The sequence below is a fragment of the Meleagris gallopavo genome, chromosome 2 (assembly GCF_000146605.3).
Source record: "Meleagris gallopavo isolate NT-WF06-2002-E0010 breed Aviagen turkey brand Nicholas breeding stock chromosome 2, Turkey_5.1, whole genome shotgun sequence".
Lineage (NCBI taxonomy): Eukaryota > Metazoa > Chordata > Aves > Galliformes > Phasianidae > Meleagris > Meleagris gallopavo.
The window spans coordinates 10,101,792-10,123,289 of NC_015012.2; the positions used below are offsets into that span (position 1 = coordinate 10,101,792).

The window sequence follows — 21,498 nt, forward strand, 5'->3', positions numbered from 1 at the left end:
GTTTAGGATGATTTTTTTTTTTCTTCCCTCCCAGCCAATAAAAAGCTCTCAGAGACATCTTCCCCTGCAGGAAGCAGAGCAGTCACTGCTCACATTGGCAGGCTCCTCTTCTGATGCAGTGGAGATGGCAGCAAACTTCACCCGCAGCTTCACCACGCTTTGCTGTTTAGTGCTCTGGGGCTTCACCTGCATTTGTGATGGTAAGAGTGGGAAATCATCTGTTTTCCTTGTGCTTCAGGTCCTGTGAGCTTGGCTTTCTCTCTATCTGCTGCCCTTCAACTGCAGCTGAAACTCTACCCGCTTAAAAGACCTTCTCTCCCTGTAACAAGCCATTTTATCCAGGAACATCATCTAACAGTGTCAAAGTCAACTTATGGTTTTAACTTATTTGCCACTATTTAAACTCTGCATGACCTTAATTACTAAATCTAAAGACTGTGGGAAACAATTTGTCTGGTAAGTACAGACGGGCACTTGAGTCGGTACCCATTAGATGACTTTAGTGTCACATTATTCCCTATCACTTCCTTCTTTGCTGAAGAAAGAAACACTCTTGATGGCAGCTAGCCTTAAATCTTTGGAATGAAAGCAGTAGACAGGAGCATTTTCTCTCTGAAAGTTTTAGCTCTACTACAGCGTTACTTCGGTTCCTACATGCAGAAACTATGAATGCACTCAGGCCTTCGTTTACCCAGCAGCTTTTTGTTTCGGCTGTGGTTTCCTTTGGGGGTTGCAGAGGCATGCAGGAACTCTGCTGCGTCTTACACGTAAAGATAAAACCCAGCCTTGCTCCTAGTAATGGGGGGAGAGGTTCTGAAAGTACCTCATGGAGGGGAAAGAAAAGAGTATCTGTTGCAAGAATGTCCCTATTTGCTACCCTGTAGGCTGGGAGGAAACACCTATAGGATTGTTCTCATACTGCAGGAACAGGACCTCCAAGTTATTTCTCAATGAGGAAAGGAGAGATCCTTTGATAAAACACTTGGCTCACATCTGCAAGAACAGCCCTCTCTTGTTTAATAACAGGCAGTTGCCTGCTAAGTCAAAGCAAGAAAAGTCTACCCTATAGAAGTAGGAGGAGGGAAGCTAGATTTCCCCACATTCAAACCCAGAAGTATGATGAGGTCTGTAAAACAAGTGCTCTGACCCCTAAGCTTCTCCCCACAGGGCAGTAGTAGTTGTTTCCCACGCCGTGAGACCACATCCTCAGAGAGCTGTAAGCGCCCAGCCAAGTCACACAGTGCCTCTCTCCCCACCCAGGCTGGGACTCCTGTCAGGAAAGTTTATAGTAAGGAGAACTACAGGTGCCTCACACCAGAGTGTTTCAGGATTTTGTAAAAAAATAAAGTGGTGCAAATTATTCCAAACAGCAAAATTTATTTCAGACCACTGCGTGCACAATTTTATACTCACTTTACCCCAGTGTGAATCATACTCAATAGAAAATCACCCTGAGTGAAGGAAGTAAGATGCCCAGTACCCCTTAGTGAAAGATGGAGCAAAAATACAGCAGCCTATCATCTGCCTGTGACACATGGTACAAGTCCTACCAGCCTGCTACATGCCTAGACCACACCAGGTCCAATTTGATAGACTAAACTCACCTCTCCAGATGTTGGATTTCAGAGTACTGGCCACATGTGAGACTGCTGTATCTATGGCGCACCACTATAGGAACAAGGGCACTCTAGACACTGGTTTGAATAACACATTTCATTGTTTCCTTCCCATACATGCAGTATGACTTCAGCTGCCCCCACCCTGCCATCCCACACCTAACAGGGACATCACCATGACTCAAGAGGTACTGAGAGCTATTAAGCCACAGAGACCTTGTGCTAAGACTGAAAAAAGAAAAAAAAAGGATATTATTTTCTCCATCTACAAGGGATAGCACATGCTGTCAACAACCCCACCATTGCCACAGCTGCCTTTCCAACTGACTTAAAGGCATAAATTCAAACAAGGTCCTGGAGAGTAGCCAGGAGAACCCAAGCTAGAGACCTCCTCTCAACTGGACAGCTTATCTTAGTTGCTAGCTCAGAAGGCTCAAGAAACAGCAGGATCCAATAAGCTATTTAATAGGTATTGCTGGTGCAAGAAAGAGCACTGCATCTCTGAGGAAGAGGAGAGCCATGTGAACAAAGCCCAGATCAAGGTCCTGCTCTGCTCCAAGCCTCTTTTTGGTCTTTGGGTAGGTCTGTACAGCCGCTCCCCCTGGCACTGCCTGTTGGTTCCACCACCTTAGCCCTACAGCAAACTCCACTGGGGACAAAAGGACAAACAGATGCTTTGAAACAATCTTACCCACAAGCTGAGCAGAGGATAAGATGCCCTGCCTGAGAAGTACATCCAGAACTAGGCTGCAAGGTCTATGAGCCTCTATGACCCCTGTACTGGTGGTGGCATGTAATGCTCTGTTTTGTTGATGGTGGGGTTTTTTGTTTCATTTGTTTTCAAGCAGACTGGGTCACTGGATTGGCTCTGTTCTACTGTGAAGAAAGTTAGATTATGTTTCTCAGTAGAAACTGGCTTACATGAACGGGTTATGCTCTGTGGCTCAGCTGTTATTGACATCTAGCTGCGAAAAAAAGCTGGAGGTGACAAACAGCTTGAGCTTTGCAGAAAATGAGTACAAGCTTTGAGTGCAGGTTTGCGTGCTGCCTACACACACAGGCAACTCCAAGGGTCAATCCTGAAAGGAAAGGCAGGTCTTTCCACTGGCAGCAGCACAACAATTTGTACAGGCTGAGGATCTCTTCCTCTTGTATTTCAGGAACTGAAAGATATCTTAATCTGTATTTCCCTAAAACAAAAACCAGAACATCAAAACCACTGGGAGGTGGAGAAGTATGCTTATGTCTTGGCATGCCAACAAAGAACAGTAGCGTTCTGCCAGTCAGTGTTTGATATTTTATCAAAATTACACTATACTCTGAGCAAATTGGTCTAGATTATAGCTAGATTCAAACCCAGCCTTGCTTTGAGATAGGTGTTGGGCCAGAAACTTCCTAAGTGCTTACAATATGCAGGCTTCCCTCAGGCAGTCTCAGCTCTGCAACCATTTCATGGGTTGCTTTGCTATTTCAAACATCTAAAGGAAAATTACTTTTTTAATGGAGATGACCAGTCTTCCTAAGGCACAGGTGGTTGGCAACCTTGCCTGCAGCACAGAGGTTAGAGAACTAGATGATCTTCGAGGTCCTTTCTGACTCTGTGATGATTCTATGAAGTGCATGGGACAAGTCAGAAGGCTTAGGATTGGTTCAGAGTCCTGAATAACCACCCACTATTTCAGCTACTGCATATGTTCTGTGATTGCATTTTGTGTTTTTCCAGCTACATACACACCACCACCTCATTCAACCGTGAATCCTGGCTTCCCGGTCCCAATGAACACCAACAATCCTGGCGTTCGCAAGGCAGCTCGCTTTGGGGTTTACCAATACAACAACAGTTCCAACGACCTATTTCTGTTTAAAGAATGGCAAATAAACAAAGCTATGGTACAGGTAAGAAGAGAACACATTTCTGGTGGTCCTCCAAGCATTCATCTATCAGCCCTTGCTACAGAGTACCTGAGACACAGGAGCCTTGATCCTCCTCAGGATTGCTCTACAGTGCCCTGACATAAGCAGCACAAGTCCCTCTGTCCCACTTAACTGCTTCACGAGGCATTCCCACCTATCCCCATAAAACACATCTACAACACCACACACAACTGACAGATGTAGTGCTTGATCCCTAGACAGAATTTCATTTCAGCATCCCTTTCCCTGACCCTACTTTAAAGGAGGGAACCATTTTCTCTAGATCGTCAGAGGTCTGAAATACATGCTCCATGTGGAAATTGGCCGCACAGTGTGTGAGAAGAGAGGGCACTCTAACCTGGACAACTGTCACTTCCAGAGGAAGAAAAATCTGCAACAGGTATGTACTACTTCCTCTGGGAGGTACCCAGGAATCACAGGTGATCCTTGGCTGTCTCTAGCTGTGTTGTCATCTTCAAACCAGCTCTGTTATGTTCCCACAGATGTATGAGCCTCCTCTGTGCAGAGCCAGCTATGGTGAGGCAGGTTTCTACCTCCTGAATACAGGATCAGTTCCTGACTAAAAGGAGCTGAACCAGATGCTACATATAGAGTAGATGCTACATATAGAGATTTCCTGGGAGGAGAAAACCCTTACAGGGCCTTTCTCACTAATATGTGGGCACTTGACAAACTGTTTTCCCTAGGCTGAGGCAGAGCACAGAAGGATGCCATTCTCTCTTCCCACACCTTGGCACACAATGCTGGCAACACCAAGCCAGCAGCTGAACTTTATCATCCATTCTCTTTCTACCTGCAGATGCTGAAATGCTATTTTGAGGTCTGGATGACACCTTGGTTGCATAAAGCAGATGTTCCTGTTGCTCTCTGTCACTGACCCAACTTTTGTCATGATTTTGTCATGATTTTCAGAGGATCTCACCCATGAGTCTGGACTTCGGGGCCAAAACTGAGGTGGGGAACACCTGCACAGAATCATCACAAAACCTCTCTCTCAAAGCTTGTTAGTTCCCCCCCACACCTCTAAGGAAGATGCTCAAGATCTGAGTGACAAAGAAAAGACTTGCCTTGACTGAATGTATTGCTATCCAGCTGTGTATCTCTTTTTCTAAAACTAAACAGCAGATGAGAACATGTTGTCATTTGTTCACCAGAGAGCAATTCGTCCTTTTGGCTGAGATTTCCAAGCAGTGCAAACAGGCCCAGGAAGGTCTGTTAGACTGCTTTGTTCTGTGATGAATCTTTGTACAACTACAGTATAAAAAGTCTGAACCACAGCACACACAACTTCAACACTGTGGAAAGCTTTACAGTGAGACATTATGCATGGGGATACACACATGTACATAACACACAAAGTCTTAAGGGTTTGCAGTGCCAGATAAAACCTTAGATACATTTGCCAGGAATGCATAAGGTAGAGGTTTTTTTGCCTCAAGACACGAGTATGGATAAGCCTGTCTTAAGACACAACCACAACCCAGAAATGGCATAGTCTAAATAGAGTTTCTATTTTAATCAAAAGCTCTACTCCAAGAGGGCATCATTGCAAATGCTAAGAAAAATAAACACAATCATTTCCCAAAGCATATTTTTGCTGAGGCTAAACAACATAGTTTCATTTAGGTTAGCATTCAATATTCAGTTTCTGATTGACTTGTATTCAAGTCTAGCAGAATGATGGTCCTGTCTACATGTGTGCCTACCTCTCTTAAAGCCTTCTCTCTTCATGCAGGTTATCATGTAGTAAGGCTCTCATTTGGAAAGATTTGGGTAACCATTAACTTAAAATGGCAATAAAGCCTGAGCCCACTGAGCCCATGTTTCATTCATACACTTACAAACGGTTAGGGCCCTAAGCTATAAAGAACATTTTTTTTCCCCCACAAACACACTTCCTTCTGAGAGCTGTTGCTTTTCTACTGCTCTATTGTACCTCCTATTAGCAGCAACACCTCACTTTTAGTCTTATATAATGTCTATTTTGTCAAGAACAGCCAGTGACAGGCTCTAGGCCAAGGTACAGGAACTCCTAAACCTGACGGATCTGTTAACAGCATATCAGAGGTATCTGCTTGCTCGGAAGAAACCTCTGGGAGTTCCATGGTTGGATGTGGTGCTACATTAATCCACCACACAAGCCTCCATTGACAGCCTGATGTCAAAGACAATGAAGAGACCTAACCACAGTTGTCCTAGTGGTCCACAAAGCAGAAAAAAAACAAGCCACAAAACAAAAAGAGGCAAAGTTTTTAGAGGAAAGAAGAGCCAAGAGAAGTTGCTGTCTGAAACCCAAAAGGGTTACAATGGTTTCAGTTCTTCCATTTACTATGTGGGTGCTCCACATAGTAGCAATGCTCAGGGTTTCCCGCCAAGCTGTAGCTCCAGACAATCTAAAGAACAGGCAAGACAAACATTTCTTCCTCCAACCAACAGGACAGCTTGATGCTCAGAAACATCAGTCTTCCCACATGCAGGTGGCACACAATCAGCTTAGGTCTGTGTAAATATTCCAGCCAGCACAAAACAGTAAGCACAAAATAGAATGATCTCCCATGAATGATCTCGTAAGCTCCTGGCAAACAGGTCACATCTTCATAATACCACTGAATTAATTGCCCATGTGTTAAAAAGCAAGAGTAAAGCCACACATCTGGCATCACACAGGTCAACAAACCCAGCATGCTCATGCTGCTGTCTTAAGGAAAACACAGCAAGATTTTCAGACATTTCTATCCAAATAGGCTTATCTGGAAGCAAAGTACAGCTACATATAAAACTATAGGCAGCATTTCCTGCAACAAAGCTGAGCTCATTGCAACCAACTCGGACAAAAAGCTTTTGGGAAAGACAAATCAGCTTTAAAATTTACAGCTGCAGCAAAGTATCACTTGTATCATTACAATAAGCAAGGTATGCTATAGTAGGATAATCCATCATCTCCAGACAATAAGAGTTACCATAAGCACCAACGAAAAGAGCAGAAGTCAGATGAGCTCTTAGTACATTCTCGAACACTTTGCTAGAGAAAGATTTCAGCAACTACGCAGCCTTGAGTCAAGAGGACACTACTAGCACTGACCTAAAGAACTCAGCTAAGCGCCACTGAGTCACAATAACACACAGCAGTCAAGCTGATGTCTCTGCCCAAACACACATCATTGCTAAAATTCACACCAAGGTTAACTAGTTCACCAGTTCACTCCAAGGAGTTTGCACCTTTGCAGAACTTGCTGAGACTCTGACCTACTCCAGGCCACAAAAGGCAATTGAAAAATAAATACATCCAGGAAGACTTAGGTCCCAAGGAGAGAGGGGAAGGTTGTGCCTGTCTATCCACCCCCTGGAGAAAAGGAAGAACCCCAGCAGCAACATTAAGAGCTCCAAGGACAGCCAAAGGTAGTGCTTCAGAGGAATCTGCTCCTGTCTGTTGGTGGCTGTGGTGTCATGCATGCAGTTGCACAGAGCCAAGACAAAGTTCAGCTGGCAGCAGCTCTATAAGCAGAGATGGCTTTCTGCTGGCTGGGAGGAAGCTGCTTGCATTTACGTACTTGATCACTTACTGCTAAATTTTTCAGTCCTACCTCAAACAAAACAGCAAAATGAGCTGCAGTCCCACATGGCTTTTCTCTTACAGCACTGGCTTTTCTAAGCAAACTAGATGAGAAAGTCCGTACATCAGCAACACAAGGTCTCTGCTGTGATCACTGAGCAGACAGTCCCAGAAGTTTAGGAGATCACCACACCATATGCAAAGGTCACTGCCACAAAGCAGACTCAGAATTAAAGGAGGGCCAAGGCTTTGCAATTAATTTTATAAACTGTTCACACTGAGATGTGTAAGTGCCAGGGGTACATACACACGTTACCTTCCAGCAGTTCTGCTGTAGGAGATGTCTGCTCCAGAATAGGGGCATGGCAGTTACCCAGGGTACAGAATCTTAAATAGTTTCAGCAAAATCTCTTGACATTCTCGCCCTGCAGAAACACTTGATCATTCAGCAATGCCAGACAAAGCAATACAAAACATATCTTTAAAATGCACAACTGCGGTGTACTCAAGCTAAGCTCCTTTTCCTTAGGCAGTTCTACTGCAGGGCTTTATGCTAAAGCCCTTCAAGAGACTAGGCACCATTTTCCCATTCCACATCCCATCAATTTGGAGACACGTGGGTAAAACACAGGAAGCAACCTCAGGATCCTCCAGGAGTTGTGCAGAGATAGAATCATAGGATGGCCTGGATTGAAACGGACCTCAAAGATCATCTTGTTTCAACCCCCCTGCCATGGGCAGGGTCACCAACCACTAGATCAGCACTGCCCAAGGCCATATCCAGCCTGGGTTAGATAGGATCTGTGGCTTTCTTAGAAGTGCAGAACTTTCTCCTGACACCCAAAATCTTGTCCTAACGAGACCTTTGGACACTACTCTTGCTTCTAGAGAAGTGCAAGCCTCAGTGTTGCAAAGGTGTCATGTTCCTGCACTGATATCAAGTACACCATCAACTCATAGCAAAATGAGCTTGTAAAACCAGTCTTCTTATTAACACCAAGGGGAGTTTAGGCCTGTTGTTACATAAGCGTTTTATTGCTACTGCATCACACTGAAACGGTTGCATTTGAGGAAATACCAGCAATCAAAAGCATCTGAGCTTCTATGAAAGTGTTGTTTTCAAGCACCACTCATGCTGGAGCGAGGAAAAAAGCTGTGTGTCAGTCAAGCTGTTTCTCCTGAGCTCTGCAGCTACAGCTCACCCTACTTCTGCTCATCAAGGATGGATTACCAAGATAGCGCACCGCACCAGGAATGGGACCTGGTACTACTTGTGCTCAGGGAAGGCATTCCTTTGGGGTCTCTGAAGACTCTGGGTTTCTTTGGAGGACTATGCAAATAGTTTTGCTATGCAAATCCTGTGTTTAGGATGTTCAAGAAATATGCACTCTTCATATGAGTCTGCTGAACTTGCAGAGTTCAGAGAACTAAAAAGACTGAAGAACCTTCCAGTGAGACCACAATACTAAGTCTCTAACAGTGGAGGCGAAAGAAGAGAAAGGATAAATGCAAGAAGAGTGTCTTGAGAGGCTTTCTGATTCTTAATCCTCTTAAGAATTAGCAGCACAGCCTATTTTCTTTCCCACTTAACAGCCTCAGGAGTACAGTCTTAGAAGAGAACTAATCACAGAGAAGCTATTACATTTGGCATGCCTAAACATCTGAGGTCTACCTCCTTATGAAAGACAGCATTAAATTATTCAGTAACATACTTTTGGAAACACTAGAGGTAGCTGTGCAACTACAGGCAAAGCTGTTCTTGACTCAAGGCTACTAAAGCACTAATCTAAAGCACTAATGAAGCAAGACCCACAGAGAACTTGCTTTTGCACCCCTGTTTTAAGATCACATCAAGTTCCGTTTTCAAATCCCATGAAAAACAGCTTCAACATGTGGCAGAGCAATACTAGCCAGATGCTGCTTGTTTAGCCAGCCCTTTTGCCAGGAAAGTGTGTTGCAAGAGCATCCCATTCTCAACCTTTCTCCAGAGTTCCTGTAGTGCAAGTCTGGCAGGAAGGTCAAGCTTCTCAGCCTTTGAAACTTACCACAGAATCACTCAGTCTCTGCCCACAAATCATTAAGATAGGGCTCAGCTGGACGAAAGGTCAGAACCTGCAGCAAGTTATCTACCAGGCTTCTTTCTTTTCTCACCGATCTTCCTCCCAGATCCAGTTACCACTGAAACAAGTAAAAAGGCTTGTGAGCACAGGCACAGCAGAGGCAAGTCAGCCCGATCCAGCAACCACCAGCTACTTCCACAGGGCTGCTGCAGTCTGGTAGCAGTGCAGCATACAGTGACAGAGCACTGACAGTAAAAAAACACTTTCTGTGCTTGTCTTTATTACTGGAGGGAAATGCAAATGATAGACAGTGAAAGCAGATGGCATTTTCAACATCATCTTCCCTTTCTCAGTGTTTTTCATTATATAATAAAGCAAATCATGATTACTTCCTTTTCAAAGGAGAGAAAATTGAGCAACAGAGTAAGTCAGTGTTTGACTATCACCCAGTGGTAGAAAGAAGCAGTAGAGAGCAGGCAGCAATCTTCAGTCCCAGTGCAGGAATCCCTACTAAATCTCACTAAATCACACTGCTGAAATAAACTCCCCTGAGCTCCTATCCAAGATGGAAAAAATTCTTATTGAAAATGTGAACAGAACAGCCTTTCCTTTGCAGTAGTTTACAGAAAAGTATTTTGTGCATTCACCAGAGTATTTTTCAATACAGGAAGAACACTGTATCATCCAGAAATACCAGGAAGCATCCATGAGCAACTACCGTATTCCAATATTTTCCCACCAAAGCCTTCCTCATCCACTATTACTAGGTGCTGCAGGGGCTCTTTCAGTCCACATCCACCCTCAGACACAGACCCCTCCCAAAACCTTCACCTGTTCTCCATAGTACACATGCTGAAGAGTATTCCTGCAGCTGGCCTTCTTCCCTCCCATGCCCCTCAGGAATGGCCACCTACACAGTGAACAGAAAACTTACAGGACCTGATAAACATGGAGGTAACATTCCAAGTGATCCACCTTAAACCCCCTAGAACCAGTCTTTGGTAACTTAGAAAAAACAACTTTCATCCAACTACAAACAAAAAAAAAACAACACACAAGAATCCATAGATAATGATCAAATCAGATTCTGCATGTTGATTAGCTGTTAACCACAGTTTCCAATGTTGATTACATAAGCTGGAATTGAAAAAATCCAAGTGGAATAATTAGATTTCTAGGCATGTTCCAGATGTTGCTGCCTATACCACAGCACCATTGTATGCAATGAGAACATGCACTGTAATCACTCCTGAACAGTTGCCTTTCAAGTTTAAACACATGCAAGATATCCTTTTCAGTCGAAATCATACATGTTTAAATTCCATACATTGTAAACCCTTCAATGATAAGATAAACATACAGTTGCATTATGGGTGATTAATGTTGCCTGTTTAAGAAAACTCCAGTGTTGGGTTTGGAAATGCAGTGGATTTTGCTTGAGCAAATAACCATACAAAGATGCCTCACCGTATCCCTCAGACATTAGTATTATGCATGCCAACTCCAAAGCAAGAGCAGTCAAACCAAGGACAGACACAGCAAGCTGAACATTTTTCTGTGGCAATAGAGCAGTGCTAAGTGCACTTGTTAACAGGCTGTCTTCACTTTTCCTCTTCAGTCACACACTGCTTCAATCACATGCTTCCTTCATACCTCTAGAGTAGTTCAGGACTGTGACACTTTATTATGGATGGATGGTTAAACATGCTGAAGATTAAGTCTGCAAATAAACGGAGACCGGAAGGAGCCCAGGTAAAGATATCCATTGTGCTCATGTGCCTCGCTAACGTAAGGTACAGTCACTCCAGTGGGATCATGAAAGCTTCTTCTGTAGGATCCTGTCTCACTAAGTTCAACAACAAGGCTACGCTTGGGCACAAGCTTTGTCACAGTTTCCTGGCTCAGTAACTAGAAGACAAAAAAAAAAAAAAAAGGAAAGTTATCAAAAGACTCTGTTGTACACAATTGGAAGTCAGATATGCAACCAAACACCATTCCACACCTCTTCACTGAAGCAGCTAAGAACAAAAGCACACATTTTGAGTAAACAGTATTACACAGGCTTAAAGTGTGACAGCTCAAAAAAAATTTTTTAAAGATCAGAAATGCACTCTGACATTGGGCTGAACAAATGTCCTCACAGGAGGCAGCAGCTTCTTCTGGCACAGCTGATGCTAAGCTACAGACATGCTCTGCTACCCATAGCAGTTCTGTCGTTCATAGCTCTGTTAAGGCATCTGCACTGCACCAGCAAAGACAGCACAGCACAGATGAAAGTTCATTTAGCTGAACTGCCACTTCTATCCTAAATGCTGCCAGTTGATTTTAATTAGTTTTTTTTAGGGAAGCATCTTCAAGTCTTCATTTGTGTAAAAAGAACTATTCCATTTACTCAGTATCAGATATCCTTCACAGAATGTTATTATTGCTATTTCTTTAATCAAAAAATCATATTGAGTTAGAACAAAGTGCCACATAGCAGCATATGCAGCATACACATTGTCACCTAGGATGCCTAGGGAAGCCACTAGAATAGAGGAAATTGTCTAAAACCTCTCCAAACACTTGGTAATAAGTACTTCAGGCATAGAGGTGGAGTCTTCTTTCATATATCCAAATACAGAACCTGTACTGCTGCATGGCTAGGGCAGAGATAACTCTTCTTTCTTTCTTCTGAGATCAACATGGAAGGCAATTCAAAGAGATGTCTGTCTGCTACTCATTGAAACTAACATTTGCTTCTCTATACATGAATCACACAAACTGCTCCACATGAAGACAACCACAACAGTTTTAAACACAGCACTATTTATTTTAATCTTCCTGTGAATAGGAAGAAATAGAACAAACCAATTTTTTTTAGTCACTTCCATTCCCATACTAAAGGTCATTCTTTTTTTCTTACCTTAAATATCATCCTTTTAATCCATGGTTTTTCAGACAAAAAATCTAACATAGAAAATCCAGGATTGGGACGGGCAACTGGCATAGCTACCCAATATCCACCAGAGCTGCTTAATCTGATATTATCTGGAAGACCAGGCATATTCTCAACAAACATATCTGCTCCACCTTTCATCAGCCCAGACACATAATACCTGAAAGTTATAAATAATAGGATTATAATATCTTAAATCAAGCAGTCTAATTAATAAAGTATAAACAGGAATTTACTTAAAAATAATTTTTCCTTAGCTTGGCATAGGGAAATAAAGCATATACATTCTTCTTTGTCAGAAAAATTCAGCTTACTCTACTGTGCTCAAGGAGCCCATGATAGAAAGATTATGCAGTGCAGATACCTCCAATGGAAAGTCTTCTTTGATGTTGATAACTACACACACAGTCTAGGATTTCTTTTGTGATTTAGCTCAGTCAGTTAATTTTTAAGTGGACGGAATCAATAGTTTCAGTGAAGTCACACTCACCTTCTGATTCTAGCCATGGTTGTTTCCAACACCAGGACAAAGTCCTCTGCAGGAGAGAGCTGAACACCATTGGGAAACCTCAGTCCCACCATTAAGACTTTCACTTCTTTTGTTACTGTGTCATATTCAAGCAGGCTAAAAAGAGAGTATTATACATGTTTGTAAAGACAAATATTTACCCACTGTGATTTCATTTTTCATTTTTCACCTCCTTGCACATGCATTTCACCTAAGTTAAAGAGGATTAATAGCAAGGAAGCACTCGCTTACGAATACAGGAGAAATACGACTGCCAATCTCAAAAGGTCTATCCATCAAAGATTTAGTTAGAACATAATGCTAACACCCTCCCTTTTAAAAAGCACATTCCATCTGAGTCTTCTAAAAGGAGAAAAAAAAAAAAGCAATCTCATTTACTTTGCTGCAGGTCTCATCAGCATCATCCACATCTTCTTCCACCCTCTCTTAGGCAGTGCAGTGCTTGCACAGGTGGCTTATAACACAAAAAACTTGGAGACCAAGAAAGTGTCCAAGTCCATTCCTACTGGTGAGCTTAAAGTAAGCTAAATGCCTTGGGGAAGGGATACTTGCCGCCCATCATCTGTGCCTTCCATAACCAGGAATAAGTAGTCTCTTCTTTGCCATTTGCTACTGGAGTCTGTGAAGTAGATTTTCCTGCCATCTCGGGTCACCGTAAGGTCATTCAGAAATGACAACTTCTGACCTTCAATTAGCGTTTTGGTTGACACAAGCATTTTTGTTTCACCTAGTTAGAAAAAAGACACACATATAAAGCCAGCTTTTATATGTCCTGCCTGGGCAGCAACTTCAATACTAACAGAAAATCAGCAAGCACTTCACTTTTTTCCATTCTTGCCTCTGTTAAGTAAGAAGGTTTTGGATTGCAATGGAATAACTCAACACAATGTAAATGAGAAGGAGAAAACACTCTTCAGAAAAGCTGAAACAGAATATTTTTTTCTTCTGATAGACAACAGACTTGCCACATTTCTGAAGTTCATATTAAACCAAGCATGAATGGAGGTCCCAGCATTGTAGAGTTCAAGCAAACCAATTACCACTCTCTTTCCCCATCAATCTGTAGGATTGAAGAAGAGTACTTTTTAAACATTAAAGCACTGGCAGGTTCACTGAACTGCTCTGGCACAGTTGGCACATCACCAGGTAAATTATTATGGCCAAGCCTCTAATACAACTGATGAAAATCTGTTGTAGTCATATTTGGGCATGGGGTTTGTTTTTCTTTATTGTTTTTTTGTTGGTTTTTTTTTTTGGCATGACTGAACTAATATGGCAGCTGTCTACCATCAATAAGGGAAACCTTGATTATTACACTTTCCCAAAGCCACACAGTCTAAACCCTTCCAATCGATCCAATATAGTATTTGTCCAAGCCTCCTTCCCCCTGCCCATAGCCAATCTGGAAACATAAACTGTAAAGAAAGGGAACCCTTCAAGAAAACAAACCATAGATTTCTCACAACGCAGCTCTTGAAACTGAGATCTGGCTCAGGGACATACAGTGAAGGACACAAAGCAGCAGTGCCTGTCTCAGCAGGAACAAGCCACTTGATCTTCAGCCACTCCAAGCTATGCCTTTCTTCACCTACTATAGACTGGGGTTACAGAGAAGAGGTCTTCACTACCACATTATGAGATTAAGGCAGAAATAAAGGGATACTAACCACAGCAAAAACCTTATGTAATTGCAAGATTATTTTTCTACCTTTATGAAAATTAACAGCTGCACAGAGCTCATGAGTCCCAAGGCATCTATTCTGACAGTCGAAAACACAGCTTACCAGAAGATAAGCAACTGTTAACACTGATCTAGACAGACTCAGAGAAGTGATTGCTACAAGAAAATAAAGTTCTTGCATGTTTCATCCAGACAGCTCCAAAGTGCTTTAAAGAAAAGACAGGCATTGCCTACAGTGTTTGGCAAAACCCCAAGCGAAGAGCAGATTTGTCAGTGGAAGAGAACTGCTGAATAGAGAAGTCATACCTGTGCCTGGATTAACTTCATAGAGTCCATAGTAAGCATCTGCCACAAAAAGGGTGTTATTTGGTCCCACTCTGATACCAAGTGGTCGTCCACAAGTTGGCTCATCTTCAGGAGTTCCTTAGGAAAAAATGTTTTAAATGGTTTTCCAAATACAAATAAACACAGGGCATTCATGCTAGCTGCATCAGATTGAACTACAGTTCAAGACATTAGTGCCAGTGCCGTTCATTAAAGAAACAGTTCTTACTTGTCTGAGTGGGAGTGGTACAGGTAGCTCCATGTTATGACCAGTCTAGAGATAAACTTAGCTAGTAAATAGCCTGACAAATGATAACAGCTGCCCCAACTGGGGGTGAATGTCAGAAAACTGGATTTAAATAAAGACTTTTTTCCTATGAAGAATCAGTCTTACTGTAGGCTTATTTTCATAATTAAGTGTACACACTCCTTGGAAGTATCTCTAACTGGAAAGAGCTAACGTTCTGATGAAAGAATAGTTTTCTTATGACTACAGACTTGTGTATTAGGAAGAAGAACACCATAAACATGAAACATTTGTGTCCACTTGAATCCTAAGGAACTGTGACATTTAGAACATCTCTAATTCAAGATGTTATCAAGACAGTCTGCTGGGGAAAGCAGTCAGCCCTTCTATCACCACTTTTCCACAGCCTCAGAAGGACACGAGTCTAGGGTCCTCACTACCTCTTTGGCCCCAAAGAAGCAGGACAGCACAATTTTGCCACCTTTCCCAAGAATATGATGCATGCAAGTCCAACCGAAAAGGTGATGTGCCGTATCCGTCCTCCCCTACATTCATGCCTGAACAGGAGCTCAAAGTCCAGCTTTGTATCAGCTGGCAGCAGACTATTTGCTGTCAGTGCCAAGGCTTCCCTACTTGTTAGGCAGCCAAAACAGATCAGAGCCCGGTCTTGTGAATAGCCATTTAAAATACCTAAAATGCTGAGCAACTTAGTGAGAGCTACGTAACACCAGCCTACAATCTCTGCTTAACCAGTGGCAAAATAAGGGTGCAGACATCAACAACTGGTAAATACTAATAAGCAATCCATTACCAGATGTACTCGCTCACTTCCAGAAAACTCATTCAGTGAAACAAATGAGCGGCTGTAGAAGATGTGTAGAATTCAACAAGAAATAACTGCTACCACAATCCTCTAGTGCACTTAATGAGGAAGGGAAATTGGTACTACAAATGCAAGGTAAAATTCTATACAGCAGACAATATATTTATTTACAAAATCTCCAAGCAAGTTGATTTTACCTATTCACACATTATCTCAGAGTTCATTCACTAACACCTGCTTAGAGGTCTTCGGTTTTTACAGGGTGGCCCTTCACCTCACAATTTTGCTGACTTCACCTTCACATAAACACTATGTCAGGTTGCTGCCCTTTTCTTTTTTCCTTTTTTGGGTATATGCTATTTCTGGATGGGCCAACAGGAAAAGGAACGTTATTTGTGACACATGCAATGACCCCATCTTCCTGGGGTTAAGATGCAGGATTTTCTACAGGTCATCCATGCTGCAAGCCTTATCAGAGTCAGACCTTGTAGTTGTGGCATAGAAGAAACTAAATTCCCAAATTTGACTGCTAGGAGCAGTGTCCTTTGTTATCGGTAGCACCCATTCCCATTCTTTTAGCTCTTTGCTCTACTGTTCCTTCCAGTGCTTGTAGAATTATTTCCACTCATATTTCATTCATGCAGTAATATTTCTGTTACAGATGTCCACAGGGGAAGATACGCACTTGCATGAAAAATCCAGACAGAACACCAAGTTCATCCACACAAGTACCTGTTTTTGGGTGCTCAGAAATCACTTACCACAAGGACCATGGCCAATTCTGGCTACTGTCTGTACTTCCCCATCTTCAATTTTGATAATCTTTCCATCAGCTGTCCCAGTAAATAGCACATCTACAAAAATAACTGGTGTGATTAACTTGATCACAAAACTGAATATAAACAACACAAATTTCGCCATACATGCAGATTAAGCAGCAAATGAAAGATGACTAGACTAGTAGAGCCCATTGGTAGGACTTTTCTATCTTCAATTTATCTGAAATCTTACGTTTGCTAGTTTTACTTCTCAAAGGGGAAAAACAAAACTTCCTCCTGGTCACATTATTCATTTCACCCATAGCTCAGCTGTCACAAACGGGAAGGTTTCCTAAAGAATTTCTGTTGATTCTGACCAAACTAGGTAACAGAAAAGCGTGGCTTCAAGAAGTCACTTCAGCACGATATTAACAAAGACAGGCAACAAATCTGTAATCTGAAGAAGAATTTAGAATGCTTTGTTGCTGTGGATTTATATACATTTTTTTAATACTCTAATAATTCATGAGAAGATTTAGCAGGAGGAAAATAAAGGACAACTGCTAAGCAGCCTTTGTCAATGCTTACCGCCAATATTGACGATGGATTCTGGCCCAACCAGTTGATTCTCCCATAGTCGCTCAGCTTTCTGTAACTTGTTATTGGGCTCTAGCACACCCGTCAGGAGGGGTGGTTCCTTCAGACTGCGAAAACAGAACACAGAACTCATGACCCTTTGCACAAGTGTGCAAACACTCCTGAGCAACGAGTTGGATCCACCTTTTCCTAGTTTGCCAACTCCTGAAAGCTGACCTACGCTTCATATATAATGTATTTCTAAAGAGAAAACACAGCTGGCAAGCTGAAAAAGTAATTCTTGTTCATCAAAGATCAAAATTTTCTTGTTTTGCTGATCTGAAAAAAGACTGATCATGTATTCTTAAATTGTATCCATACAGCAACACATTCCATGCCCATCTTCCTTACAGAAAGGCACAGGATTCAGCACCACGACACAGCAGAATTATAGAATGGCCTGGATTGAAAAGGACCACAATGCTCATCCTGCTGTGTGCAGGGTTACCAACCAGCAGACCAGGCTGCCCAAAGCCACATCCAGCCTGGCCTTGAATGCATCCAGGGATGGGGCATCCACAACCTCCTTGGACAACCTGTTCCAGTATGTAATAGAATTATTCTTTTCTTACTCAGCTGAAGTAGCTGTTTTTACCAAACCATTTTTCCTGGAAAGACAGATGCATATTACAAAACAGAAAGACTTACAACAATATTGTATAACAATACACTAAGATCTGACTCCATATGGCATCTTCAATAAGGGAAATAAATAACTTTTAATAATTAACTAACATACTACTAGTGACAGAAAACATTCCAGCATTCAACGTGCATATTTTCTTACCATACTGAAAGATATATTCTTGTTCATAACTTGAATGCATTCCCATAGAGAAAGACCAACTCAAAGGACTAAGTTGCACATAAAGGGAATTGCACTGAAATCTAAAAACTATAAAATAGGGTCCAATTTTGCAAGCCTTTATTCACATAATAGCCTTATTTAAGTCAACTGAAGTTCTAGTCAAGTAAAGAAATATGGAGAAAGATACTAGTAAGATGTCTACACAGCTTCAAATCAAATACCACACTCCAGAGCACTGTGCTCCAAATTCAGCCCCAGCTGTGCTAATAAATGCAAATATGTTCCAGCCACACTCTTAGGTTCTTAAAAACACAAACATCAACCACTACAGTCTCCATGATTTCAAGTCATTAATGAAGCTGCATTCTTGCTCAAGGTGGTAAGCTCATTAGTTGCTCAGTCACAGGAGCACACTAAAGCTCCCAGGGCAAAGCTCTGGAAGAATTTTTAAATTTAAAAAACTCTTTACATGACCACAAGCAAATGCCTTCCACCTGCAGAATCTCTAAAGACATGGTTTGACTCCAAAATTTGCCATGATACACAGGATCCAGGACCTCCCCAGGACCAGCAACACTGCAACCACATTGTTCCTACAGTGAAAGTTGTGGAAATTTCTATGTATTTAGCAATTAGGGGTAAAAAAGTCAGCTGGATCTGCAAACTGTAAAAGCTACAGAACTGAAGAGAACAGGCACACAATAGAAATAATGTAAGAGAGAGATACACACTTTATCTGTTTGGTTACAGATAGCAAACTTTCTAATTTGAGTACTAGGTCCTGTCCACACAAGATTTACAGCAGAGTTGCTTTCGCAGTGCTAAGACAAGATAGTTTTCCATCCCTTTTTTCAAGTGATAGAGAGTTCTGGATTAAGATAACAGCAGATTCAGATAAGGAACTCACTTATTTGCCAAGAACTTTGGATGGTTATGTTTTCAAGTAGAAAATCCTCCCCAGGGTCAATATCTTGCAATACAGGCTCACACAGAAAGAATTTGGAATAAATCAGCTGTAAATGTTTCACGTGAAGTTTCAGATGTCACCTGCTTCCCCCCTGCCCTCTTAACCCTCCTTATTTCCACTGGCTTACCAGAGTAATATCTCTATGAACGCAAATTCTACATGTTCTTCCACTGAAGTCATTGCTTCAAAAAGCATCCATCTACTTCGGCTGTTTCAGAACACTTCAGAAACACCACATAGAATTATCCTTCGTATTGTACAGACCTAAACACACCTTAATTAGCTTTTTAGCTTCACTTCAAGAATCTAAAGCAATACAAGTCATTGATTTGGGCAAGAATGGTTGCCCTGGTGTGTCGAAAGGGACTTAAAGTAAGAGATGTAAGCATGCAGAATAGTGTTACGCCCTGGATGAGAAATAGACCAGAACAACATAATAGGAAAAGCTCTGTAGACAAATCCTACCAGGTTCCAGAATTGAGTTGCAACGTATTTCAGGGAATAGTTTGTTAAACTCAACACAGCAGAAAGCATTTTATTAAGATTTGCAAGCAAGCAGCTTAGGCCTAATAGCTTTTTGGCAAGCTTTGTAAGTACTACTCTACCACATCAACAGTTTCTTTAAACCCTAGAAATGTTCACAATGTTGTTCTTCCTTTTCATTACAGAATTATCAAGTTGAACCTAAATCTTCAACAAAGTTAGCTTTTTCACTTACTTCAGAATGCCAGAAGCACCAAATCACCTCACCACACTATCAGACTGTTTCACACACAATGCAGGTCATATCCTCTCGTGCAGCTGGCTCACTGTTAAATCCCATATTTGATATTAATTCAGACAGTTCAAGACACAAATCAAGTAAATGCATTTACTTCACAAGATGTGCATTTAAATATAACATCGCCATACGGTTCAGCTGGTACAAAGCACTGAATCAACGCAGTCAGGTTATCCATTCAGTTTATATCTTCATATGAATAGTGTCTCTTGTCAGAAATGGGTACAGCTTGTGTTCAACTGTTCTGCTTGGCCCCTAGTGAAAATGTAGTTCCTGTCTCCCTGAAGGCAAGAGCACACGTGAGCAAGCATAAGCTCTACTGACAGCGTGGACAGCAGAAAAAAAAAAAACAAAAACATTTTTGAGATTAATGACAAAAGGAATTAATTCAGCTCCTTCACTGACAGTGCTGACAAAACTGCAAAGGTGCCTCAGACTGGGTACGCAAAGCAAGCCCTGGCAATGGGTAACAATGCAATCACTCCCCATTTTCCTAATCCAGTTGGAATCACTTTACACAGCTGCCTCATTCATAAAAAAAAATAGTACAACACATAGCAAAAGTCACAGTTCCATATATCTACTTTAAAACAAAGCAACAACATACCTTATAGGCTGGGGGTCTATAGGACAATCCAGTAGAACAGTTGCTCCGAGCAGGGGCACAGCCAGAGACGCAGCCAAAGTCAAGAAGGTAACACGGAACACCTTGCTGCTGTAAGCACTGTCAGAAACACACAAGAAATAGGATTAATAAGTGACGCTATTTTAGCATGTAATAATTAAGGAAATCCACAAACCTTAACAGCTCATTTCCTATACCAAAGGAGGCAGATATACTTTTACTCAATCACCTTCTCAAATACTTTAAAATCCCATTTTGGCCAGGTTAATAAAACAAAGGGGTATGTGTGCAGTCTCTGCACAATGGCACCACATGAGGCTATGAAAGTAGCATCACATACAGGTTTCACGCAAGTTACAGTTGACCAAAACCCAACACTTCGTTCTTTTAAATTGAATTAATGTTTTGGCAGCAGTTTCCTTCCCAGCTCTAAGTTAAACCTCCACCTTCCAGAATTTTTCAAGAAGCAGAAATCAGGCAGGTACTAATCGCAGATGAAAGAGTCCCAGCAACTAATACAACGAATACAAGATTAGAGGAGATTAATTGAATGCTTTCTTAACATAGTGAAGACTGGGTTGAAACTCAAGCCCCAAAATGCAGACGCAATTAAGCACCTCCTACTTACACAGAATAAACAGCAGAACCTGTTTGTTTTTTTTTTTCCACATGAAAAAAACATACTTTCTTCTCAACAAGCTGATAAACCTCAATCAGGCGCTTGCAGAGGAAAGCACAGAGCCATGCCCAACAAATCCCAGCCCTGAACTAGAAAAGCAGCTACCAAACCTTAGCTACTCCCAAATGCTCACTGACACCCAGCCAGACTCCACTCAGTATCAGTTACACAGAGGCAAATGGCACCCAGTTGCCCTGCATCAATCCTGGACCTTTTCGCTGTGGTGTCCTTCACCAGCCTGCCATCCAAACAACAGGACAGAGAATTGCTGCCCAAAGCACAAACAGCACAACTGGGAAGTTAACAGCATGTACATGCAGTGCTGCTATCAGCCTTGAAGTAATCTTTGGGATTATCTGCTGGGAAAGGAAGGACACAGCCAGGCCTGGATCTGGTCACTGCTTGCACCAACAACAAACTGATGCTAAAATATTCATTGCCCATCACAGCTCCTTCCAGACAGCAGTCTCCTTTGGGCACACCAGCAGTGTTACAGCAATAAGCCTATCTCCAAGATGAGATCATGAAGCTGCTTCAA

General features: G+C 41.9%; 2 protein-coding genes across 3 annotated transcripts; one reads left to right on the forward strand and one right to left on the reverse strand.

Annotated features, from left to right (window-relative positions):
- The first annotated feature begins 20 nt into the window (after positions 1-20).
- Positions 21-4,683, forward strand: CST7 (cystatin F). 2 transcript variants are annotated; one of them, XM_010706565.3, is made up of 4 exons: positions 21-200; positions 3,340-3,512; positions 3,814-3,930; positions 4,464-4,683. In XM_010706565.3, the coding sequence occupies exons 1-4, from the start codon at positions 125-127 to the stop codon at positions 4,557-4,559; spliced, it is 462 nt and encodes a 153-aa protein (XP_010704867.1). In that variant the 5' UTR covers positions 21-124; the 3' UTR covers positions 4,560-4,683. The 2 variants fall into 2 exon arrangements, with proteins under 2 accessions (XP_010704867.1, XP_003203811.1); XM_003203763.4 differs by having other exon boundaries at positions 25-200; positions 4,351-4,481.
- On the reverse strand, positions 4,480-20,388 carry APMAP (adipocyte plasma membrane associated protein; the record flags this gene model as incomplete). The annotated part of the gene is made up of 8 exons (XM_010706621.2): positions 4,480-11,072; positions 12,070-12,262; positions 12,593-12,727; positions 13,184-13,358; positions 14,619-14,735; positions 16,468-16,560; positions 17,053-17,168; positions 20,264-20,388. Coding segments are annotated over 8 exons (1,164 nt in total), but the record flags the coding sequence as incomplete, so codon positions are not given.
- Positions 20,389-21,498: the final 1,110 nt, after the last annotated feature.